A 25,919-nucleotide genomic window follows, 5' to 3' on the forward strand; every position below is an offset into this window, starting at 1 on the left:
CCGCGCTGTGATTGGCCCAAACTAGGTCAGTCGCCGCCGCTCTCGGCCTCTCATTGGCTCAAAATAGGTCACAGTCTCCGCCCACAGGTTTCCCCATGCCAGTGCCGCGTGAGCGTCCCGCAGGAGGGGGTGGAGGGGGGGAGGAGGGGGGGAGAGGAGGAGGAGGAGGGGGAGGGGGTGCGGGGGAGGAGAGAAGGAGGAGAAAACAATAAAAATCAATTAAAGGTCCAATAAAAATAAAAGCATTTTCAAAACAATTCTACATAAAAATATAAAAAACTGATTCATTCAATGTACAAATATTTGTACTTTCATGATTAAACATGTTTTTTAATTTAAAGAATAAAGTACAAAATATGTGATATTATACCGTTTACTTAACATCATCCTTTATATCATTTAACAAATAAAACCAAAATGATTGTTAAAACAAAGAATTACAACAATTATAAGTATGGATAAAATAATTACTAAAAGATAATAAAGGTAAAAAACAATACAAATGAAATATTTTAAAACATACTAAATATTGCCTAGTGTTTTATTTTCTATCATTCTATTATTTTAACTAAATCAAATCAAATCAAAATGATGTTGTCAAAATTGTGGGATTAGAATCTAAGGATAAAGTAACTACCACAGAATTGTAATTACGATAAATAAAACATGAAGTAAAGAATATTTAAAACATACAAAATATGAGGTCATGTTTTATTTTCTACGAGATCTAAAGTAAAAATACACATTGTAAGAGGAACAGAGAATAATAAATACAAATATTGTCGAGCTTGTACTATCCTTACAAAAATGTATGACTTTATTTTTTTTAATCTCAAACTAAATTGTAAGGAGGGTTGGAAAACACCCAATTGGGATGAATGCATATTTTTTTAAAATAAATAAATAAGAATATCAATAAAATAATGATAATGACATCGTGAGGGAACAAATCAAACCTGAACAACAGCGTCACGTTACAGTTTGACTGAGTCATAAATCAGTGGCAGCAGCTGCACTTTCCTAGAAGGAGCTGGAGGCCTGAAGCTTCTCTGGTGACAGAGCGCCGTCAAATATACTCGACAGGAACGTGTTGGTAGTAAGAGGCCGGAATAGTTTGTGTCCAACACACGCCAGCAGAGTGTGTGTGTGTGTGTGTGTGTTGGCAGCCATCATGGGAACAACAGCTTGACTCCACTAGTGTGTGATTCAAGTTTCACAATCTGATTCAAATTAAAATGATTTTCCTCGTCATTACCTGTATGTTGTATGAAAATGGCGCTCTCTAGTGTCCGTCGAGTGGTAATGCACAGTTGTGGATATTCCCAGCAGGACGTTGAAGGTTTTAATGGGAACAAACAAAGTGGATTAGATTCATGAATTTACCGTAAAAAGGTTCTTATCAGTCGATCTTGATAGTTCTCATTATTATTTCTTTTATATTTAAAGTTTTGCTTTTTTATTTGCAGGGAAACACTTTCAAACATTTTGTCAACCAGATTCATTTCGTTAAACCTCCGCACAGCGTCACTTCCAACTCAACACCCGTGTCAAGTATTTTTCTCTTGCGTACAACAGAAACAGGCGAGTATATAATAAAACGTACGAGTATTTGCAATAAACGAGAACTGAATCACTCTCAGCATGACAGCGGATGTGAACATTTCAGATTTTTTTTTTTATTCATTTTGAGGGTTTTCAACAACTCACTTTTTAGGCAAAGAAAAGGATAGTAATTTAGTAATAATATTACATGTTTTAGTTTTACAGAAAAAAAGAAAAACACGTCTGGACAGGACCTAAGTAATGAACTATGTGTACACGCTTTTCTTACAAAAAAAATTGGGCATAACTGCGGCAATGAGGGAGAAGGTCCGAGGGTTTCGGGGAGGGAGGAAAAAAAATATCACATTGATACATATACTCATCCCGCTGTTTACAAAGAGCCCCCAACTCGTTCCCTCCCACCCGTACAATACCAACAATGATAGAAGAAATGATACTTGGAGTAAAAAACAGCAAATAATCAATATATAATAAAATATAATACGAATTGTACAGTACACTCTGGTTATTTCTGTTCTCCTTTTCAAATCCTGGACACATTAACAATTTGAGTTGTTTCCTCATCAACACCTCTTTTTAAAAAAACCACAAAAGTAGTGTACATTAAAAACAAGGTCACCAACACTTCACTGTTTTTTTTCCCCTCCTCCGTTTCAGTCACTTTCGACGCGTCGGCCCGTCACGTTCACGAGGTCGAGTCGGGTCATGATTAACTTTTTCTTTAAAATGTGATTTAATCTGAAGGGCTCGTTGTCTCGGTATAAAAAGAGAGAGAGAGAGAGAGAGATTCTCCACTGGGGCTAACAAATAAACAGACAGAGCAAGAGACGAGGACTACACGGTTTAACTGTGAGTAATGTGTAAAAATAAACTGGTGCCTCACTTCTACAGGAGGCATCCAATCCATAATCATGTGGAAACACTGCTAGTGGGAGGAGTACAAAAATTAAAAACATAAATGACGGAGAGGACAGTGGATGAATGCGTTTTTTTAAAACAGGTGCTACTAAAACGGTCACGTGGTCTAAAGTTCCTTCACCTTTAGGGAAGAGGAGACAGAGAGGTTCAGATTCTGGGCTTTTTGAAGTCCACGGTAGTTTATCGACCAGCTCTGCAGGAAGTTAGGATTGTGTTCAGATTTCTCTGTGTGGGGATATTATGGCAGTTACACGAAACCCGCCCCATCCTCCCTCCTGGTTTTTGTTAAAAACTCGCTGCTTCTTGGATTATTTAAGAAAAATAAACATCAAAACAATCTATTCTAGAAAACTGTTCGTCTTTTTACTGACTGTACTCAGTCAGGACTGTTGATCTCTCCGGCTGGACCAGAACCGGGACCGCCAGCTGCACCGGTGAGCGCTCACCGTCTGACTGGTCGAGAGACGACGGAGATTTGATCTTCATCAGTCCCCAGTCCACGCTGCCGGTGGTCGACCCCCGGCAGGAGAACTTGTGGCGGGCCAGCAACACAGGGTTCCAGAAACGGTGTCGGCATTTGCGGCACTGGAACGCAGCTTGTTTGAGGTGCTGGCCCCGGTGTTTCAAGGCTTTGTGTAACGAGCTGGTGCGTCTCCCACACACCTGGCACCGCAGTCGGGCGTGGCGACCTGAGTTTCTGGGCGGGTGCCTGACGGCGTGGTGCACCAGCAGAGAGCCGTGCTTGGCGTAGGTGGTGCTGGGGCAAATGGGGCAGGGAAAGCGCTTTATTGGGACGTCCATCGAAGTGAGGCCCGTGACTTTGACGGCGCCGCCACTCCACGACTTCACCTTCATGATGCCGCCCTTCATCCTCAGCTGAGCCAGGAGCTTCTTTTTGTTGATCTGCGCCTGCAGCCTGCCCCGTCGCTTCCTCAGAATCAGCAGCTTCTTGCGAGTGTCTTTGCTCAGCGGGACACCCACCAGCTTTCCGTCTCTCATGATGCTGTGGATCACCACTCGCTTTTTTTTCTTTCTGGGCTTTCTTGTCTGTCCTTGCCGCTTTTGGAAGTTTTTTGAGTGGTAGTGAAAAGGGTGCTGCAGCTGTTGTTGCTGCTGCCCGGACGCCCCCTGCTGCATGTGAGACGACCCGGTGTAGTTGGAACCTGATCCCGAGTCATAGAAGAGGGGCGGGTATCCGGGGGGTTGGGACTGGTTGACCCGCTGGCCGGTGCGGTCGATACCGTGCTGTGACAGCTTGTGTCGCACTAAGCTGTTGGAGTAGGCGAAGGCTTTTCCACAAACTTCGCAACGAAAGGACTTTTCCAGGCCGACCCCACCGCCGTGCACGGTCTGCTGGTGTGCCGTCAGGTGGAAGTAGTGGCGGAATGACTTCCAGCACACGGTGCAGGTGTAAAGCCTCTGGGAGGGGGTGCCAGATGTCGGAGACTTTTCTCCCTGGGAGCAGGAGAAGTAGTCAGAGTTTGCCGAGTTGGCGACCTGACTGATAGCGGCGGCAGCACCTTTGACTCTCCTCCCCTGGTTGTCGATCTCCCCTTTCCTGTGCAGCTTCCCGTGTCTCACCAGACTCTGTGCGTAGGCAAACATCTTCCCGCACAGGTTGCATTTGTAGTTCTTTTGACCGGAGTGCACGGTCAGATGCTTGGTGAGGTGGAAAGGCTCGCGGAACATTTTTCCACACACGTCGCAGGAGTGAGGTTTCTCCCCAGTGTGAACGCGGGTGTGGCGTCGCAGCGTCTCCGCCCTCCTGAAGCGTTTGCCACAGATCTGACATCCATACGGCCGCTCTGAGCCGTCCCCCGGCGGCGCTGGGTTCCTCCTCCTCCTGACGATGGTGCTCGGGTCCCTTTTCTCTCTGGGCTTCCTCGGCCTCCTGGGCTTTGTGTGGGGGTGGCTGGGGTGGGTTAAAGGCATGGTGGAACCGTTGAGGCTGGACGTGGACGACGGTCCACCCAAGTTACCAAACCCCAACCCCCCCAGCAGGCCTCCAATGATATCCCTCCTCTCTCCTTCCCGGCCCTCTGTGTTTATGTCACAGGAAGCTGCGGCTGCAGCGGCGATGGCCGACATCGCACTGCTGGTGACCTCATCCTCCGAGTCATCCAAAAGGGAGGAGAGGGGGAGGTGTGGCTGCTGCTGTGGTTGTTGTTGGTGGTGGTGATGCTGCGGTTGCTGACTTTGCGGGTGGGGATGAAGAGTTGGGGCTAAAGGGGCTTTACGGAGAGTCTGGCTGGTCATGTCACTGGAGAGCGTACTCCCCGGGGAGTACAGAGACGAAGACTGTGAGCGTCTGTAGACATCCACCCCGCTGTTGTAGGTCGACGGGTTCTGGTAATTCTGGCGATTTCTGGAATAATCCGTTGCGTATTTGTCGTTCGTCATCGCCGCCCCATTGTTTGAAATGCTCACTCTATCTCCGCTGCTTTCCATTTTACTGCTGCTCGGGTTGGAGGAGCCGCTCCCTCCGGCGCTGGCCCGGTTTTTTGAACTCCGGGGAGGTTTGCCACAGGCACCGGAAGCAGCGTGGTTGAGAAGGGAGGTGCTCTCACGGAAACATCGTCCGCAGGCTGGGCAGCGGAACGGCTTCTCGTCGTGGATCTTCTCGTGTCTCGTGAGCGACTCTCGCCGGTTAAACGACTTCTGGCAGATGTTGCAGGCGAAAGGCCGGTTCTCTGAGTGGGTGACGCTGTGCTGGATGAGGTGTCCCCTCTTTTTAAATCTCTTTCCACACTCACCACAGCAGAACACCCTCTCGGGGCTGGGGGAGTTACAGTCCGACTTCCTGCTCTGGCTTTCTGGTGTCAAGCCATGGCTGCGGAGATGCCTTCGAAGGCTGGAGAGGTGGGTGAAGGTTTTACCGCATTCACCGCAGTGGTAGAGGGGCTCTGGATCGGGTTGGCGAGACGAACTACTACCGTGTCGCTCTCTGGATTTGGATAACTGCTGGCTACCGTTGGCTACGAGCACAGAGGTGGAGTTTGAGGAAGGCGGGGCAGACGAAGAGGAGGAGACGGTGGAGGAAGACTGTTGCTGTGAGGACGGAGAAAGAAGAGAGTGCTGCGACTCGCTTATCCCAACTCCCCCAGATCCTCCTCCCACGAGGCCTGATGAAGAACTTTGACTGTGCCCACTCGAGTTGCTGTTGCTCTCTGCTTTCCTCTGAGGCAGGTAGCCCGCCATTGCTTTCTTTCGCCTGCTCCCTCCGCTGGAAGTCGACGAGCCGTCTCCTGACTTTGACGAATCATCTTTAGACAGGGACAGATGGAGAGGAAGAGGGAGGGAGAGGCCGGCCTCTTGCTGCATTAGCGATGCTATCTGGTTGGAGGAAAGGACCGGGATGCCTTGAAAATCAAAGCCACCCAGTGGGGCTGGCTGGGGGGCCGGGTGGAGGGGGTGCGGGTGGTGAGTGTGGCTGTGTGGATGAGATAAGGCATGAGGGGTCAGCTGCTGTTGTTGCTGCTGAGGCTGTGGAGCTGAGTGGCTGTGGCTGTGGGAGGAGTGGAGGGCGGGGGGAGGCGCCAGGCCTGAGTTTGAGTCTGTGGCCCCTTGGCTGAGGCCTATCCCCAGGTGGTTGTGAGTGCCTTGCTGGACGAGGAACTGCTCCAGGCTGCTGTTGGCGGGGACACCAGACAGGAAGTACTGGTTGGCGGCGAGCATGCAGCTGAACTGCTGGTGGAGGCTGCGGGGATCAGATTGGCCGACTAAGGGGACAGTGGTGCTGCCAGAGGGGTTGTTTGAGGCAGACGAAGAGGTGGAGGGAGAGGGTGAGGAAGAGGATGGACCAGTGGAGGGCTGTGGGACCGAGAGACCCGGGTGCAGTGGTGGAGGTGGAGGCGCAGGTGTGACGACGCCCCCGATGACCCCTGAGCTTCCTCCACTGCTCCCGCCAAAGTCGAAACGTCCCATCCCGGAATGGAGCTGCTCCTGGGCCAGCGCCGCCTCGGCCGGGTGAAAAGGCCGCAGAAACTGGGGGTACCCCGTCGAGGAGCTGCTACTGCTGCTGCTACTCATCTTACTCGACTTCCTGGAGCTGTGAGACGACGAGGACTGGCTCTGGTGGGAGATGGAAGGGGGCGGGGCACTCATTTTGGCAAATAATGACGAGGAGTCTGCGAAGGCGTTGCTCCGCGAGCTCTGGAGGGATCCGAGGCCGAGGCCAGACAGGAGGCTTCCGGAAGTGTCAGCGGAGGGCTGGTGCTGCTGCTGGAGCTGCTGCTGATGCTGCAGTTGCACTTGTTGTTGGTGACTTAGTTGTCGTTCTAATCCAAGCCCTTTGAACTGATGGGCTTGGTGTCCACTTAGCATCTCTAGAATGTCCATGGGGTACTTGCTGAACTGAAACATCTCCAATTGCAGCTTTGACAAAGTGTCTCAGGGCAACAACTACCCTGTGACCTTTGTCCGTAGGTGCTGGAAACAGCAGTGAACCCTTATTAAACTAATAAGGCGTTTTTTTTTTCAGAGGTAGTACTGTGGTGATTTCTACCACAAACTTCCAACAAGTAGAAGTAATCCACCGTAAGCCGATGCTTGAGTTTCTCACATAAATATATCAGAGGTGAGTCAAAGTATCAGTCTCCATTCAAGAGTGAAACCTCTAAGTGCTTCTGTGGGTTGTTATAAAAAGGTTCATAAATAGCCAGTTTACTAAATCATACTAAAAAATCTGTAGTGTTCCTCTAAAGTGTTCCATGAGAATGTGCTGATTAAAAAAACAAAAATAAATCAGGTCAGCGGAGTGTGTCCGTTATTTCAGCAGAACCATTGCTTCACTGCCCTTCTGTCCCTTCGCGGAGTTCCTCTGGGAGCCTGAGGACAGAGAGCGAAACAAAACAGGAATAACGTCAGTGAGCGATTCGGTGACATGATACTGAGCAGATACACCAAACAGCTCGGCACAGTTAGTCAACACTGGAGCTTTTCACGTCTTCAGTGCGTGAAGCTGAATGTTGGATTACACGAAAGGAAACGTTTAAATTCTCCAGTACCCTGAGCTTAAGTTAAACTATTGTATATTACAATTTATTCAATCTACAAAAAAAATAAAAGAATGATTGTAAATATATGTGATTTATTAAAACAGGATTAACAACAATCTGCTGTTTTCAGCAGGATAAGAAAGATAAACATTTCTAACTTAACGACTTGTTCTGTATGTTTGGATAAACACGGCAGTTAAATCACTTCGATAGAACAGGTGAAATGATTAGTTGAATAATCGACAGAAAATAAAATAAATTATGAATCATTTCATTTTTAAAAATCAAAAAGTCAAAACTGCTCTCGGCTGCAGCTTCTTCACAAATGTCAATGTTTTACTTTTAAACACATGAAGTTAATTCATCAGTGAAATGTATTATCTCCTGCTGCCCTTCCACTGGTGATCGTAACAAGAAAAAAAAACAACAGGAAGAGAAGGGAAGAGGAGCAGTGGCTGGAAACGCCACATGACTCCTGTCCACCTCCTGCAGGAGAACATGGCCGCCTGTCACCTCACACACCGACCTAAATGCCAGATTAAATAAGAAAAAAATGGCGCGGTGGTGGACAGTGTCTTTGTGTGTGAGAAGAAAAACTCGAGCTGCTGATCCACAGATCCCGTCCGTCCAAAATGAAATGTGATACTTAGAGTCTGACCTTTTTGATTAACTCCACTGATTACGATCCCGTTTGGTTTCTGTGGCTCCGAGGTTTTTGTTACCAATTAGGAGGAAAATGTTTTCATGCAAACATGGTCCAGTAACACGACAGAGCAATTCACCACCAATATAGAAACTGATGCTTCCTCGTTTTATTTCTAGCGCCTGCTATCACTCGACACCAGAAGCGTGCGCTGCTTCACATCACACGAGGTCCGACTTTTCAGACAAGATGTCTATTATCTTAATGTTATACTGTGCAAACACTGTAAAACTTAACAGCACACTTGTTGATTTTCTGTCAGTGAAGTTGTTTCAGCTCAACACAAACACCTCCACCCATACGCACACCTCCGGTCCTCCTCAGTATCTTAATCCTACAGATTCAACTGCTTCAATGCTACATCTACTCAGGCATGACCCAGTAACACAGAGAGGCTATAATCCTTATTGTTTTAATACGCTGGTTGTACAATAGACAGACAACAGTGTTTGTTTGCTGATTTTGATTTCACAGAATAAACTATGCAGAATTAAGTGTATTTATGTTTATATTTGAACTTAGAAATTAATCATTTTCTTAATTCCTGTTCTGTATATTTGGTTGTTTTTGTCAGCTTTATGTAAACTGTGGTTACGTCTTAACGCCGACCTTCCTCAGCTCCACATGAACCAGTCTCCCCCCGAGACAGAAGCCAAACATCCTCACAGCTGCGTGGAGGCTAAAGCATGAACGACACAGAGGGACTCATAACACGAGCTCATGATTTAAAAAAAAAAGTCCAACAACCAAACGGTAATACAGATTAACATCTGAACAATATTAAGAATAAAATATAAACCATCGAACGAATGATACTGAGATCCTTCTGTTCACCAGCCTCACACTCTTAGAAACGTTATTTATAAACTTATTTTACACCCAACGCACCATACAGGACGATTTGATTAGATCTCCTCTTTCAGAAACACCAGCTAACAAATCATCCAACATCCTCCTCCGTGATTTCTGCACAATGTGAAATAAAACCACAGCTTGTTGGATCATAGCTTTACTGTCGGGATTGTTGACATATTCCTAACATTATATTAGAGTCCCACAAATCACTGAGGGGTCGTCTCAGCAGGTAATTGTCAAAAGTCGTCATTGCTTCAGTATTTACAATATGATGGAATCATTTAAACATCTCTAAGAAAATAAATTGTAATTTGAGTTGTAAATTCATGCAGCTTGGTTGAATTTAAAAGGGACTGTTCAGCCTTGGTGGAGGAACGAGTTCTACTGATCTAGTTTCATTTTCTAATCACTATCTGTTGACTTTTTATATATAATCTGCAATAAGAGAAAAAATAAGCGATAAATCAGGTTTTTAAATTGTTCGTTGGTTATTTTCAGGTTCAGCTGTTGCGTCACACAGCTGCAAAATAAAAGGTGTTCCTGACGATCACATGGAATATTCACGATTCTTTAATTTCGAAAAGTAAAACATGAGATTGTTTGAAGCGGCAGCAGAAGAAGAAAAGGATGCATCTTGCTGTGCAACACGCTGCAGACACACACACGCTGCAGACACACACACGCTGCAGACACACACACACACGCTGCAGACACACACACGCTGCAGACACACACACACACGCTGCAGACACACGCTTGTTTTCAGACTGAGCTGCATCGTTTCTGCAGCAAAAAGCGACGCGTCCTCACGTGTGTGCAGAGTTCACATCACTTCGCTCGTGTCGTGAGGTTGAAGTTGTGGGGAACCAGAGAGATTCATGAAGCGCACACTGACCGTGTTGTGATGTTCGTGTCTCACCGGCTCATCCGCAGCTCGTCTCGCCGGGATCCCAGCGGTGTGTCCGGGGAGGCAGAAGGGAGGACCCGTCCGCTTTCTCCGCCGCGACCCGGTGGTGACTTCAGGCCGACAGTCTGAAACAGAAGCCCCGATGTCCGGGCGGGTTGGACAGGAGCAGACTGCTGTTACCACACGGTGACCAGGGTCTGTTAGCATCCGTCAATCAGCTGCAGGACAAGCGCTTCTCCACCGAGAACTCCTGAAGACTGCACCGTTTCAACCATGACACAAACAAAGAGCTTTACATTCATTTACCAACTCGTTAATCAGACTTTATATTAAAAAAACACACAATCTGACATCAGCGATGTGTCCCTGCTCGTTAGCAGCTTTAGCCGAGCAGCTAGCAGCGCTTTAGCCGAGCAGCTAGCTCACAAGCTAACCCTCCCCCCCTCCCGTCCCTCCCATCCTCTCCTCGCTGTAAACGGCTTGTTTTAGTTTTAATTCGAGTCTTTTTTATTTTATTTACCGTGGATCGCGGGATGCCTGTGCGGGGGAGACGCTCGGGAACGCGGCGCAGAAAGAGTCGAAACGCCGAGGAGCGCCGAGAGAGCGGGGAACCTGCTGCCTGTCCGCGGGGCCTTTTTCACCGTCCATGGAAAAACACAGCGGGGCCTGGTTCTCCCTCCGCCTCGGTCCCGCTAACACGGACTGTTTCCGCTGCTCCGGCCCGGTGCCTCCATCCTCCGCCGCCGCCGCCGCCTCGCTGCACTCTCACGGCTGCTCTTCGCTCCAGCGGCGCCTTTGTTTAGTCCCCGTCGTGGTTTCCCCTCTCCGGGCCTCCGCTGGCTGGTTTCCGGCCCGTGTCGGTCCTCGGTGTCCCCCCGCGCACACGACGGCTCCTCGGATGCTGCTGGCGTTAAAATGGTAGTTTCCTGTCTGCATAATGGTTCCGGGTAGCGCCAGCAGCAGGTCGGTCAGTCCGGCCGACACCTCACCACCGCCCCGCTCACATGCACCTCTGCCCCCGTTGGAGAAATATGGATCCGTCTGTGCAGCGCGATGCGCGTGAACACAGCGTGTGTGTGTGTGTGTGTGTGTGTGTGCGTGCACGTGCGTGTGTGGGCATGTTAGCGCTCCATTAGAAATCACTGAGCATCATTAAGGCCCCTGTCAGTGTGTGTGTTTGCATGAGTGTGTGAATGTGTGTGTTCTCACACTAAGTGTGTGAAATGTTAATTAGTCAATTAAAGATATCATTACGGCGCGTGCTGCACAACATCACAGTGTGTGTGTGTGTGTGTGTGTGTGTGTGTGGTGTCATGCATGTGTTGCTGGTGACTCAATTTATATTCAATTAAACTTATAGTACAGTTTTTCTGCAGTGTGTGTGTGTGTGTGTGTGTGTGTGTGTGTGTGTGTGTGTGTGTGTGTGTGTGTGTGTGTGTGTGTGTGTTTTGCAGGTACTACTCATGTTGTGGGGACCTAAATCTGTTTACACACTCATTATAGGGACTTGTCTTCCTGATGGGGACAAAAGCCAATAATTAAAACGCAAATGGGTAAATCTTAACATGTGTGTTGTATGTTGTACACGTTTAACATGTTTTAAGGTTAGATGAAGGTTAGAGTTTAGGTTAGGGTTAGTTTTATTTTTATTCCCTGTGGTGAGGATATATAAGGTAACATATAAACATAGTGTAAATACAACACTTATTATAATACATGTATTTTGTGTAGAACCAATGAATAAACAGAGTGTGAACAAAAGCTCAGTAAGACAATTAAAGGGTCATTTCACCAATGAGCAGCTTCAAACTACACATAAATTCATCTTTTCATCCTGAGAGTCTTGTTTTGGTTTGACGAGGTTTGGAAACAATCTGCCGTCACTATAACACAAAGTCAGAATGGCTTTTAGACTCTCGTTCTTTACTTATCACGAGTTTGAAATGTCATAAAACAAACAGGAAACAGAAATGTGGAGGGTCAGTGGAGTGGAGGTCAGGAGAGACTCATTATTTCTGCTGCGTCTTTGGCTCCCCCTGTCATTTCCTCACGTTCTTATATGTGAATGAATGTAATGAATGTGGTACGCTGTGTTAAAGTGGTGGGTGGGATGGGATGCAGACGTGTTGTTCCCCTGTGGAGCCTCAAATTGCTCCCTCGGGTGCTGAGACACGAGGAGGCGGGACTGAATCTGGAAACACAGCACTGCAATGAACATTTCCCCCACTCCAGTTCAAAACATAGTGAGGATTAAATGTGTTTAAGGTTGGACGATTAAAAAAACACGTGTTCAGTACATGTATGTCCTGAACATTCAGTGACAACGTCTGTCAAGTGACGTCAGATCTGCTTTCAGATTCTCAGTATTTATTCGGTTCCAGATTTCATTCAAAATGAGCAGGTAGCATAAAACTAAGAAAACATTTCAGAAACTGTAAATCAGGAAAGGTTTTGACTTTTTACCTGTGATTACTTTCTGTTTGATCCATTCATCTACTCACTGAACATGAGCCTGTGAATTCAAAACTGAGACGAGTCCGGTTTCATCAAACAAGACACACAAACGACATTTAGTGGGATTTTCTTTTATTGTTATTATCAATCAAACAGTATGATTTCTACAAACGCAAGAATCCATCACCAATAACAAAAGGGTTGCACATCTGTGAGACCTCTGTCTGGATATTCTTGGAAATAGACATATAAGGGGATGTAATAAATAAATGTATCATACAATTTGAGGTATGCAGAGTAGCTTTGAGAATACAAATACACCCATGCCTTCCCCTCCGTGGCACACGCACGCACGCACACACACACACACACACACACACAGGTTGATCAGGGGAGCATTTACCCAAACAGATTACAACATGAGTATCAGACTTTTGAAGGAATGAGGAGAAATGAGAAAGAAAATACAAACTGAATTTCCACGTGTCATTTACATTTCCCCTCCCGCTGTTTTTTTTTTTGCCGCTTCCTCTTTTAAAAGTGAATGAGATGTTTTCAGTGTAAAAACCACAAAGCCTATCGAGTCCTTTCAGCCGAAGGCAAGTCGCAATACAAACTCCTCCACAACCGACGGGGAAAAAAACCCTCGTTCTTCCTCCTTCGCGTACATTGCAACTTTAAAAAGCTGAGTTATTACTGTTCGTCGAGTCGCATTTGTGCCTTTAAAGTTCTGTTCGAATGAGCACAAATGAGAAAGTAGCTTACAAAAGACAAATCGCTTTTTGCAGGTACACGTTCAAGCCACACAAACGTCGTTGAGTGAGCGATAACTGACGCACTCGGCTGTTTCACTTCTGTTCAAATACCAAAACTTGACACAATATATAAGCCTCCCATCGTTAAACGTTTGAAAAGTCCTCGTTTTGGTGAACGTAGCTCGACCAGAAAAGCTGTGATTGACCAATGTTCCCCCTTTTTTTTTATTTTTTCAAAGGAAAAGAAATAAGAAATAAAATCAAACGACGACAGGCCTTTAAAATTTCATTACAAGTCGATATGAACAGGTAATGAGACTCGGGCATTGAAGTCGTCTTCGTGTGCTGAAGACAAAAACCGAGTTTGGTCAAAACTGAGGTTCAGCATTCCTTAAGAAGAAGAAGACACTGAGAGAGTTACACACACGGGCACACAAATGAAAACAGACACATGTACATTGACACATATACACGCCGTGACATCATCAGTCAGCACTATGACATCATCAACACTGGCTTCTGACATCGTCATGCGGTTTCGTCTTTTCTCTTTGATTGCATCGGCTCTTTTTGTTGAGTGTACAAATGTTTTTTCTTTTCTTTTTTTAAAATTCCACTAGAAAGTTTGAATATTGAAAATCCAGGATTGTACATTAAAGTTCAGAGATTTAAAAAAATAAATGCGTGTTTTCGACAAAAAAATAAATAAGCAAATCAAAAATAACGATCGTGATAAAGAGCGTCTGATCGGGGGGGGGGGGGGTTCTTTACAAGTATGATCATAAACCATTAACACGTGAGCACACGTATTTGTAGTTAAAGACTAAAAGTGGCTGGCGGCAATCACATCCGTCGTTATCGAGGGGAAACAGAAAACCTCAGACGAGGCCTCGCGAGTCCCTTAAACCCCAGAGAGGGTGAATCCAACCCTCGTGGTCAGAAGGTCCATCCCACAGCCAGAGAACTAAAAAATGTACAAAATATGACATCATCATGGCAAACACTTCTCCCGCCGTGCTATCGAGAATTCGTGGTCGGGTGTTTTTACATGTTCCACAAAAGTTCCTTTGCCTTGAATTTCTTTGCATGTTTATATTTTTTCTCTACACGTATAAAAAAAAAAAAAAAGAATGTTTGCACAAGCATGCCTCCTGACACCGACACATGGAAATGAGAAGCAGACGCTGTACAGAGCACAGACACAAAGATAATTCAGTATAGCCCTTAGTGTGAAGTGTCCATTGTCCCCGGCCTTGAACCCGTCTGACCCCTTTTCCTTCCACAAGAGGTGAGCGGCTGAACTCGCAGGTAACGCGTGCCGTCGTAGACAAAAGGGAGGATTTGCTTAACGGCGATCGATCACAAAAACAGTAACCTCCGACTTTCAAAGTTCAAAACAGTGTTTGAGGGACGTTTGCTTTGTCAGCGTCGATATTAAAATGTTTGACCCACACAGAGTCTTGAGTCTTAAAACTTGTAATTCATTTCATTACGCAAAGGGTCACAGCACAATGATAAAAGCCCACTAGAGTTCACTGTACAAAGGCCTTAAGTTAAAATGGATTTTAAGGCCCGGTCACACCAGGAAGTGGCACATTAAAATTCATCCAAATGTTTGGTCTTAAAAAAGTTCGGGGATGTCCAGACTCCCGAAGAGGACTGTCACTTGTTACTCAAAGTTCCCACAGTCGTTCATATGTGGGGAGAAAATATTAATATTCAATTTAGAAGCGCATCATACAGTTTGGAGTAGTTTGCCTGGTGAACCAGCGGAGGGCGCTTGACCAAATGAACTCTTGACCTATCAGTAAAGTTAGCCAGTAATGTTACTTAGTCAAGAAAATGGAGGACGCTAGCAGGCAAAGGCATCCTGAGTGTACAATCAAAGACATCAAAGGGGCGGCTGTCGATTACATCCAAACTCATTTCGCTTCGTGTAAAATTAGTTCGAACTTTATTTATGGAAAAAGTGACAGCTCTACTATCCCTAACAGGGTTAGCTGTTGAACTACAGTTGCTGACAGGCTAATCGCTAAAATGCTAAGCAGTCATGACACAGCGCAGGTCAGTCACGATACTTCAATTTTTCTCTCGTGTGCGTTCTACTCTCATCTGGCAGTTTCTTATTTTACATAATTTAATAATAGAGGGGGAAAAAAGCTGAACAAGCTAACAGGCTTAACGGGATAACAGTTAGCAGCTAGCTCATCAGCTCGGTCAAGACAATTTCACAAAGTTTCACAAATTCAACAAGTTCACAGTTTATTCAAAAGACTTATTTCTTCACCACAAATGTCTGCGTCATAACCGTCTAGAAAAACATGCCTCTTTTATAACCTACAGGTAAAATAAAGGTAGCTACGTAGCCACGCTAGCTTACCCCAATTTAGATTCAGTAATTAGTCTAATTCACTAATCACAGTTCACCAAAATTAATCTTGTCATTAAGATTGAAGAAAAATCCAGTGACAACAACAATATCACTGAAATAATTACATTTTGACGTGAATCCATTTGAAACGCTGGTGTGACTGGGCCTTTACAGCAGCAGCTTCCAATGACGTAGGTTTCGTTTTTTGCCTAAAAGCATTAATTGTATTTTCACTTATTTTGTGAATCAAAACCACAAATCAATCATGTGACAGAGAACTGCACTTAGCTGGATTAATTTAGCAGTTAAACTTTCATGATAGTCCAATCACAACATCACATGTTCGGCCTTGAAATGACAAACTGGCTGATTTCAGGATAAATATACGTTTTTATACACAAAGTCCAACAGGGCTCCGTTATCTTAATACTATCGTTGTTATTAATATCAGGTTAAATCTTATAAAAGAGTTGTTTGGTTTTAAATACTTTTATAAATACAAAGACAAGCAAACCGGTCTGTCTCTGCCTCGGCGCTCTCCGTCATCCACAGTGGATTCAAAGACAGAAGAAGTTCTGTCAGAGCGCTCGAGGACTCAGAGGACAGCGCAATAAAAGTCGAGGACAAGTCAATAAATTATAATCAGCGGGTATCCTTCAATAAAAGTCACAGCGAATACCCAGCAGCCTTAAAACTTCACTCATACTGTATTTTTTGCTCTTTTGAAGTGGACATGTCTGTCTTCCCTTTGCAGAAAATGGCTGAATATTCTTTTTCAACACGCAAAGTGACGAGGAGGAAATCAAGTGGCTCTGCTCACTGTGATATTAATGTTGACGTCCACCACTCTGTGTGTTGTGACGGGTTCAAACCTCTTCCTCATTTCTTTTTCAGCTGCCTCGTCTTCCCACTAAATGCCTCAACACTTTCCTTCCCTCGTCCTGTCTTTATCTCTTCAGCCTTCACCTCTCCTCCCTGACTCTTTCTCGTCCTCTCTCCCTCCTCCTCTCACACCGTCACCTCGTTCTTACTCGCAGTCCGCAGTCCGTGGCCTCCCCCTCCTCCGGGGATGAAGTGCAGCTGTTCGATGGTGCTCTGCCTCTTGCTGGCAAAGGCCATCCGCCGGGCGCTGGGGTGGCCTCCGCCCGTCCCCGCTCCACCTCCGCCGTGGCCCCGGTGGGGGTCCCAGCCGCCGTGCATGCCCATCCCGGGCATGGCGGCGGAGCTGCGGTCGTGGTCGTGGCCTGGCGTCGGGTGGGAGTTCATCTTGATCATGTGGTGGCGATCCATGGACGGCGTGACGCAGATGTTCTGCTGCGACTGGGCCTTCTGGTGGTGGCTGAGCCGGCCCATGGTCGGCACCATCCCACTTCCTCCTCCTCCTCTGTCGCCTCCTCCCATCATCAGCCCCATCGCCATCAGCCGGTCCTCCAGACGGTCGGGGGAGACCAGGAGCCTCTCGTGGGACCTGAAACCAGAGACTTGTTTATTCTCTCTGTTGATATTAACTCCACAGAGGAGGTTGTGTTTTCACTCGTCTTTATGTTTGTCTGTTAATCAGCAGGATTACGCAAACGGAGTCAGGGAGCAGATCCAGGAATTTCTTTCTTAAACATTGTGACACTGGGAATTGTTGACATTCTCATCTCTTCCCCAGGGCGTCTCTGATAGTTATATGGTTTTAATAATTATTCACACAGGGTGCTCCTGAATTATTTACCACCCTCTGACCTGGATCTTGTTGTCCAGGTCAAGAACTGTGGAGCTGAAAGTTTGACTTTTCCAAAGAAGTAAAATGTTTGAAATTGAACAGTATCTGTGTTATTAAAAATGAGCAGTGTACCCTCACCTTGTCAGACTCTTTAAACTTTAATGAAACTGTTCTGCTCTTGACATTAATCTAATATTTTATTCTCTGATTCCCTTTGCTTTTATTCTTTCTTCATCTCGCCTCCATCTTCACCCAGCGTCTGATTTCAAGACGACCTGCTTCCCTCTCATCTTTCACCTTCTCTGATCTCGACTCTCTCTCCTTTGTTTTTCATCTCCTTGTCTCATCTGATTTTCCTCTCATCACACCTCATCCTCTCATCTTCCTCCTCTCACCTCTGCTGTCCTCCAACTCCTCCGGTCTCTAAACTCACCTGCGGAGCGTCTGTGAGTTGGAGCTCCTGCTGGTGCTCATCATGGCTTTGTAGTACTGGTGTTGCTGGTTCTTGGACAGACGGGACAGCGTGTTGTCCCCGAGTGCCAGCAGCTGGTCCTGTGAGCGGACGCGGCGCGGCGGCCTGTCGAACGAGAAGCTGGTGTACTGCGTCTGGGTGGGCAGCGGGTACGGGTTCGGGGTGGAGGCGGGGATGTGGAGACGGGGCCGGGAGCCGTTGAGGGGCAGCGTCCCCCGAGATCCCAGCGTGTATTCACCTCCCCAGGGCAGGTGGTGCTGAGACGAGTGGAAGGACGGCGGAGCGTTGTTGAAGCGGCGTTTGGAGTTGTAGTAGCTGGAGTACTCGTCGAGTTCTTTCTCTGGTTCAACAAAACAAAGACAGAATCGTGTATTTTAAACACAACAAATGTTTCTTTATCGGTTAATGAGCAAAAACTCATCTGCTGATGTGTGAAATGACTGAAAGCACCAGAACAGCTTCTGAAGGGACCTCGTGGTGAAACTGTTGTTTCCAAGGTTGAGGAACATTTCAAATCCCAAAAGAAAGAAAAAGAGATAAATGCAAAGAAATGAGGTGAAAATTAAAAAACAGAGGAGAAGTTGACGGACAAAAAAAGGCGTGAGGAGAGAAATCTGTCACGGGAAAGGGAGGTGAAGCGCCTTGAAAGATAAACAGCAAAGGGTGAACTAGAGGTGAAGGAGTCAGAGGAAGACGAGGAGGAAAGACGGAAAATTACAAGAATGGATGATGGAAAAAGAGAGATTGAAAGAAAAGGGGGTGAAAGAGAGGTGTACACTGTATATCGCATGAGGCTCAACGGAGAAAAGGTAAAAGAAGAGTGGACGAACCAGACTGCGACGGGGGAAAGATAAAACTGAGTCTGTAGGAAAGTTTAAAACGAGGTGAGGAGAGACGATGTCGACGTAAATGACGTGGAGATGAAGAAACGGAGCGACAGAAGAAAGAGGTGAAGACGTGGATGGAACAGTTAGTGAGCTTCATTAATAGTGAAATACAGTGTTTCTGTGCTTTCTGCTCCACAGCCGGAGACCACTTTAATCTTCAAAGCATTTCCATGGAAGCAGCTCTCCGAGAGCCAATTTAAAGCTGACCTTTACCCAGCCACCGCTCTACCTCTTCCTCCCCTCTTCTTTTTTCTCTCCCTCTCCTCTCCCTCTTCCTTTTGTCTCCCCTCCCGCTCTCCAGGTTTTCACCGCCATCTTTCCCTTTCTCTCTCTCTTGCCGTTTTGTCTCGTGCCCTCGCCCTCCTCTTCATCCTTCTCCCCTCTCTCTCTCCCACTCTCTGTTTACTCCCATCCTGTAAGGCCAAATTATCCCTCCGTCCCTCCCTGGCTGCAGACAAAGAAGCTTTTATCATCCTCTTTTTCTCCACGCTGCCGTGCGGGGAGCGACATCAAAAGGACCAGGTTTCATACGGTGGCTGCTAAGAGGCAGAGTTCCCTCTCTGTGAGAAATAAAGACAACGCTTTAGTCTCCGTCTGAAGAGGTGTTCCACCAAAACTGACATTCAGGCATTTAATAATCAGACGAGTGAAAACATTGATTCACTGCAACTGTGACTCAGCCTCATTCTCAGCGTCTCGTAGCTCTGTTGTGGGAAATAAAAATCATCCGCTGCACGGATCATGATTCGTTCTTGTGTTTCTGTTGGTTTTAAAACTAAAGGCTCATTTACGCTCAACGACCTCATTTGTGAGCGTCGTCTGAAAGCTTACGGATATGGACGAAACGGAGCAGTACCATCGTAAATCCAGAGGGGGCAGCGAAGCCAGTAGTTTAAGCGAGAGGACGAGAAGATACGAGGAAGAGATTTCAGCTGAGGAACTTTTTGAGGTTTGTTTCTTGTTGTCAGAAACGTAAAGGACGCGTGGACGTATGTGGGAGGTAACGGTCACATCGTTTGATCTGTTTTCGCACTTAAAGGATAAATAAATGAGTCGTAAAGCCCCTGAACGACTTTGCTGCTGATGACGAGACATGTAGGCGAGCGTGCGGGAACCTAAAGGGAATGAAATGTGTTCGTTCTAATACGTACATGAACATGAAGCCGAGCTGTGATTTGCAAGAACATCACACATAAGAAGCAATAAAGTAAATAAGTCGCAGTTAGAAAAATTGAAAATTTAAATATATGGCATGGAATAGGGGCGTGTCTTCACATGACTTTAATCACGTTACAAAGAGAAAAAGGATTTAAGAGCAAAGTGTTTTCTCCTTTCGAGTGAAATGAAATAATAAAGAGCTCCATCTGGTCTCCGCTTTCACCTCATTATCGCTTCCACGTACACACACACGCGTTCGGCCGAGGAGTAACCATCCATCACTCAGCTGCAGAGTCCCCTCCCCCTGCAGGCTCCAGCAGTCGCAGGGCGAGAGAGCTTCAGACAGACAGAGGAGAGAAAGAGAGAGAGAGAGAGAGAGAGAGAGAGAGGGGTTGCCATTCGCTGCCTCTCAAACATCTTTTCTTCCCCATCGACGGCAGCCAGGCCCCTGCAGACCAGCCAGCCAACACCCCTCCCCCCTATCTCCACATCTCTCTTTCCCTCCAATCCTTTCTTCCTCTCCGTCACTGCCTCTCCCTTCATTCTTCTCCTTCTGCATCTCTATCTTCCTCAGTCTTTCTTTTCTTCCTTATTTGCCCAGTCAGCACCTTCACATTTACAGTTTCTCCCATGTTTCTGTTTTCTCTCATCCCTCATCCCCCTGTTCTCTGCCTCCTCCTTCGTTTCTCCTCTGTCTTTATAAACCGGTGCTTTTCTTTACTCCTCTTCACCTCTACGCCACCTGTCTGTCACTTTTTTATCTCCTTCATTTCCATCCTCTCCCTTCTTCTTGTCATCCATCTCTCACATTCTCACAGCCACCCCCTCCCTCACCCCTTCGTTTATTCCCCTCCTCTGTTTACTTGATTGTTACGGCTGTTTAGCAGGAACTGTTTTCACGTCCGAGCTGCAGCGAGATGATTATTTGGCTTTGCAGCTGAGTCACAAATCTCCTGGCGGCCAGACCTCTCTGCTCCCGGGACAATCAGCCGTGTGAAAGTTTAACAAACTGGGACGCGATGAGAGAAAGAGAAGAGACGCAGGGCGGACGACGGTGTGAGAATAACTGGCTCGTAGTTTTATTTTTACAAAGACGTGTTTGTGTGATTAATAAAATCATGACAGACAAATCTTGATTGCCCCCTGGTGGTTGGCTGCAGGTTGTAAATCCTGTTTTTCGTTTGCTGGGCTATCTTGATGATTCAAGTTGCATGTGTCAGTAATCAGGGAAACATCAGGGTCGGGTAACGCCTGTCAGATTTGGATCTGGAAGAATCCAGACAAACTGGAAATATCCAGAGGGTCTGTATGTGGGGACGAGAATGTCCAAGTCAATTGCTGCGGACAATCTCCGGACATTTCTGTCTCGCTTGTGCATTTGGACTCACCCAGCCTCTTCAGGGAGCTGTAGCGGTTGATCTCCGGTTTCATGGCGGCCTCGTAGGACGGCGGCAGCTGGGCCAGGTTGTGGAAGGAGTGGGAGAAGGAAGGGTGGCTGCTGTTGTGTCTCATGCCGCCGCTGATGAAGCTGCCACCGCCGCCACCTTTACCGCTACCTGAGTGCAGGGTGGGACCGGAGGAGAGCTGCGGGGTGTTGTTCATACGGGGTCCACGCTCTGGAGAGAGAGAGAGAGAGAGAGGGTGATAGAAGGGGGGATGAAGAGAAAGGATGAAAAAGAGGGAGAGGAAGGAAGCAAGTGGAGGATGATGGTGGATGAAGGAATGTCAAACAAAGGAGAGATGGAGGAGAGGAAGAGAGGACGAAGTGAGAGAAAAACAGAAAAGAGAAGTAGAAAGAGACGAGCGGGTTAATAATCTGTAAACACAGGAAGTGTCTCTGAGCTCCATGGCGACCATCTATAAATACGACTGTGCTGTTTCATCTGAGGCTCCGACACAAACACACCAGCCACATGTAAATACAGAGAAATACACGGAGAGCATCGGGGACTCTGTGCACATTCACATTTATGCAAAGTGCAGAAGCAGCACATCGATCGAGTCACATCACAAAAATGATTCTTCTTATGTAAGGCTGGTGGTGAGGGGGAGGGGAGGGGGCGTCTGTTTTGCAACACGTAAACTCATCATATCAGTTACATCACACAGGACGAGCACATTCAGATTTTTCCAAACGCGATGTGACCAGAAACTAAAGTCTCGGTGCTTCTCACTGTTTGGAAGGTTTTTTTATTTATCACGATGTTGCTTCACTCTGGAGGTTTTTGGGGTCTGGTGATCGGTGGTCGCTCCATCTCTTACTCGTCTCGGTGTTTGGTTGCTTGTGTTTTCAGCTTCTGCCGTCAGGACACAGACAAACCTGACATCACAGAGTGTGGAAACCCGACCTGAGGACTTATCTTATTCTGGTTCAGGTTCAGGATTCAATAACCGTGTTTGTCAAAAACTAAAAAATCAGCTTAAATTAAATTCATCAGCTGTCAGAATCTGGTTCGGACACAATAAACCCAACGAGCCTCCCGTTCCGGTCAGGCTCGGTTACTTGAATCTCTGTCGTATAACTGAAGTTTGCTTCGTGTGGGATGATTTACGTCAGGTGACCTGACATGTGCTAACGAGCTCGCATCCAGAAGTCGACAAACACATGCTGGGTCATCGCGGCTCTGATTTTGACGCGTTGGATTCATAAGCAGGGGAACTTTATCACCTGGGTGTGAGCAGACGATGTTTAAAAAAAAGGTTAGGACTGATGTGGAGCAAATAAAAAGCAGCGATAAAAAAATTACGCAACTGAGGGAAATTGGCCGTTTGCTGTCGTTTCCTGCGTTTGAGACGGACGCAATCGATGTGGAGTCCATTCAGGGCGGTAATGGTTATGGGCTGCGATCTCGTTAAGATTACTGTTGGACATATGCTGCTCATTGAACATTGACAGTGATGGGCAATAATGTCTCTGTGAAGCGTCACCGGGGGGACGCACCACATCGACTTCTGCACCGTGCATCACACACACACACACACATACACACACACACACGGTGGTTTAAAAAAAAAAAAAAAAGTAATGCCAGCTGTGAGATCATATTTAAAAAGCAAGATGAGCGGAGCATGATGAAGCTGAAGAAAACACCTCGGAAACAGAACCAGATGTTCAGTTTAATGTGTGTGTGTGTTAACAGAATTAGCCCGGTCATTTCCAGGAGTGCAACTTGTTGGACTTTTTTTGTGTAACACCTACGACGGCTGACTGAGAGGTTTGATCGTGGCGTCATGGAAAAACGAGCTGCCGTGTGTGCAGAGGGTCTGAGTCAGAGAGCTGAAGTGTTCTGTTCTTGTTTCCTCGCAGGAGATTGTTCACATTATCTAACACAGGAAGAGCGACAACGAACGAAAAGGACGAATAGCAGAGTCAACTTTAACTTTGTAATGTCGAGAGCAAACGAGCGCGAACGAGTTAAACTCTTCAAGTATGATGCACAAACATTTCAGGACGACTCTGAAACGTAGTAAACTTAAAATACGACACTATTTATTTCTAATTACATCCCATCCACTGACTGATAAACTGTTTTTAATCAAATAAAGATGGACGACAGCAAAACATCTTGGTTACAGGTTTACATTCGAAGACCGCGCCCCTCGGAAACACCTTCCAGACAGTGTGACGCATTCATGGCTCATGGTAAAGCTGGTAAATGTGAGCTTCAGCATATGGAAAATAAGGTTTAAATCACACGTGACATTTGAAGTTTTACTCTTGAGTAATTCTATGTAACTGCTCTGAGACGATCTTCATCATCTCATCACGCTTCCACAGAAATCTTACCCAGAATTCTGCAGCGGCCATGTTAGATGCTCTACATCAGCTTTAGCGAACAATTCTTACATCAGCAAAGATGAAGAAAATGTTCTGGGAGAGAAATCATGTGTGCTGGCATTGCTTTTTTGTTTTCTCGGTGCAAAGCCTTCGGAAAACAGACTCGGGAAGTGCAGTGACCTGGCTTAAGACCTCTGTTAATGTGTCGTGTCAGCTGTGAGCACATCACTGCAGCACAGAGAGAAGACGAGGAGGAAGAAGACGAGGAAGAAGAATATGGGTTTTTTCCCTCTGTATTCAGGAGCGAGGTCTTTCAGCTTGAGAGATTGCATGTTCACATTTTATAATGCTTGCACTCCTGCTTGTGCTCAAACTGTGCTCTTGCACCCAGATAGTTTGCTGCTCGGACAGATTTGATGGTTGTGCTTGCACTCAAACAGCCTCAGCTTGTGCTTGGATTTGTGGTGTTGACAAAATAAACTGTCCCACCTTTGTTGTGGGTGTGTTAGCTTTTCTTTTTTGAGAGTCCTGTAAGCACGGTTACTTTAACTGAGTTCACGCATTTCCCGCCTTCCACGAATTTATTAAACCACCGGCTCGCTGTCGGTGTGCTCGACGACACCTTCACGGAGTCCAGCAGATCCTTGGTCAACACAGAGCGGCCTCAACGCATCGCAACAAGGGCGGGGCTATTTAATCGGACGTCACTACACCTGGTCGTCTGTTGTTTGGGGAATTTTAACAAACGTGTTGCACGAAAACATTCAAGTGCAAAATAAAAAAAAAAAGAGATCATATGTTTCATTCACGCAGAGAAGCAGCGCGAGGAGAAGAGCTGAAGCTGGAGGGCAGCGAATCCATCCAACATCAGAGTGCACAGTTTGAGCAGCAGCAGAAAAGATCTAAGCACAAGCAGGCGGCAGGATTTCGAGTGAAAGCGTTAAACAATCTGAACATAAAATCACTGAGATGCTCTTGAATAGAAAAAAAACCCATAAAAGAGGAAGAAGCACATTTGGAAGCAGGCTTGTGGTGGGGGGGGGGGGGGCAGACAGCCTTGCATTAAGTGGAGGGCGGGGCCAGACAGCTCGCGCTCTTATCCATTGCGTGTCACTTTCAACACAACCGTGTCGTCACAAACACACAGATATGAGTTGAAGGTGACACAGCTGTTTAAAGAGCACAGGCCGACAGGCCGTCAAACCAACACAACACAGACAGACAGTGTGGTCATGAGGCCGCCGACCCGGCCGGCAGCTCGCCGCCGCCGCCTGTGCTGGACCACGCCGCTGACCACGAGGCTTACCGATGGTCGCAGAGTGTTTGGGGCTGGAAGCACACCCCTGCTGGTTAAAATGGTGGTGCAAGTTCCCGGCTGCAAAGAGAGCAGAGCTGACAAACTGACGGACAACCACTCGAGAGACACGAGAGACGTGTCGAGTAAGCATTTGTGTCAGCAGAGAGACAGACAGTGGGTGAAACAGGACAGAGAGAGACAGACAGTCCCTCCAGGAATACAGTGGGTTCTTAAACTCCCCATGTTTAATTCAGTCAAACTGCTGCTCGGATCACATCAGGACCGGGTGTCCACTTCAATTTAAAACTACTTCTCTCAACTTTGGAGACTTTGATTGGACAGAAGGACATTTTCTGAAGTTGACGCTGCTCTTCTCTGTTCTACATCATCGTGTACCGAATGTATTTGAGTTTTGAATTCATCAATAACAACATTTAATCAAGATAAAAACAGATATGTCGAATAATCAACAATGAAAAATGTGTAAAAAACATTAAATCCAGTTTTAAACCATGTATCATTTGGTTTCCTGAGTGTGATGATGGGAAAGTGATTCAGTATTTATAGACGTGGACTCTGAGTTAGTGTTTGTGGACGAGCACTTCAGTTTTCAACAACACGTCCAGCTCCTGTGAAGTAGGTGCTCCCGCTCTGAAGAGAGAGTAGGAGTCTCTACAACGAGAGGAAAAAAACAAATCCAACTGCTTATTTCTATTTGTTGCAGATTCATTAGAAAATGAATTCAAATCCTGGAGAGGCTGACAACAGAGAAGTGAGAGAGTGAGAGACAGAGAGACAGAGGAGGTGATAGAGAGAGAGAGAGAGAGAGAGAACAGTGTGTGTTGTTTTGTGCGTTCACACTGTTGTTGTGTGAGCAGTTAACATACAACAAGACAAATGAATTCACGCTCAGAGAGAAAATATTAGTTAAATGTGAATAAAACCAGAAATGTTTTTACTCTCATCTGATAAGATGAGAAGAATTAAAGAAAGAAAGAACAAATTAAAAATAATAATATGACAGTCTCCTGAGAAGCAATAAAAGATGTATGTGGCAGCAATTATTACAAAAACAGATATTAGACATTGAAAT

The 25,919-nt window shown here is 46.3% G+C and overlaps 2 protein-coding genes across 6 annotated transcripts in view; both read right to left on the bottom strand.

Moving 5' to 3' along the window:
- Window positions 1–1,654: 1,654 nt before the first annotated feature.
- On the bottom strand, window positions 1,655–11,043 carry LOC109643027 (zinc finger protein 865-like). Of its 4 annotated transcripts, none has more exons than XM_020108019.2 (3): window positions 10,464–11,043; window positions 9,956–10,200; window positions 1,655–7,308 (listed from the first exon to the last, which is right to left on the bottom strand). In XM_020108019.2, exon 3 carries the CDS (start codon window positions 6,841–6,843, stop codon window positions 2,845–2,847), a length of 3,999 nt encoding a protein of 1,332 aa, XP_019963578.2. In that variant the 5' UTR covers window positions 6,844–7,308; window positions 9,956–10,200; window positions 10,464–11,043; the 3' UTR covers window positions 1,655–2,844. The 4 variants fall into 4 exon arrangements, with proteins under 4 accessions (XP_019963578.2, XP_019963579.2, XP_019963580.2 ...); XM_020108020.2 differs by having other exon boundaries at window positions 9,932–10,200; XM_020108021.2 differs by having other exon boundaries at window positions 9,956–10,068; window positions 10,464–11,042.
- Window positions 11,044–12,512: 1,469 nt separating this feature from the next.
- The window catches only part of LOC109643025 (protein shisa-6-like), a 30,358-nt gene continuing 16,951 nt past the window's right edge, over window positions 12,513–25,919 (bottom strand). Inside the window, exons 7-10 of one of the 2 annotated variants that reach the window (XM_069516957.1) lie at window positions 24,836–24,904; window positions 21,140–21,367; window positions 17,668–18,046; window positions 12,513–16,991 (exon numbers count right to left, since the gene is read on the bottom strand). In XM_069516957.1, coding sequence (XP_069373058.1) covers window positions 16,532–16,991; window positions 17,668–18,046; window positions 21,140–21,367; window positions 24,836–24,904 — 1,136 coding nt within the window. In that variant the 3' untranslated portion in view covers window positions 12,513–16,531. The remainder of the gene's footprint in view (window positions 16,992–17,667; window positions 18,047–21,139; window positions 21,368–24,835; window positions 24,905–25,919) is intronic. The other variant, XM_069516958.1, reaches the window with a different exon arrangement.

The sequence above is a fragment of the Paralichthys olivaceus genome, chromosome 20 (assembly GCF_024713975.1).
Source record: "Paralichthys olivaceus isolate ysfri-2021 chromosome 20, ASM2471397v2, whole genome shotgun sequence".
Lineage (NCBI taxonomy): Eukaryota > Metazoa > Chordata > Actinopteri > Pleuronectiformes > Paralichthyidae > Paralichthys > Paralichthys olivaceus.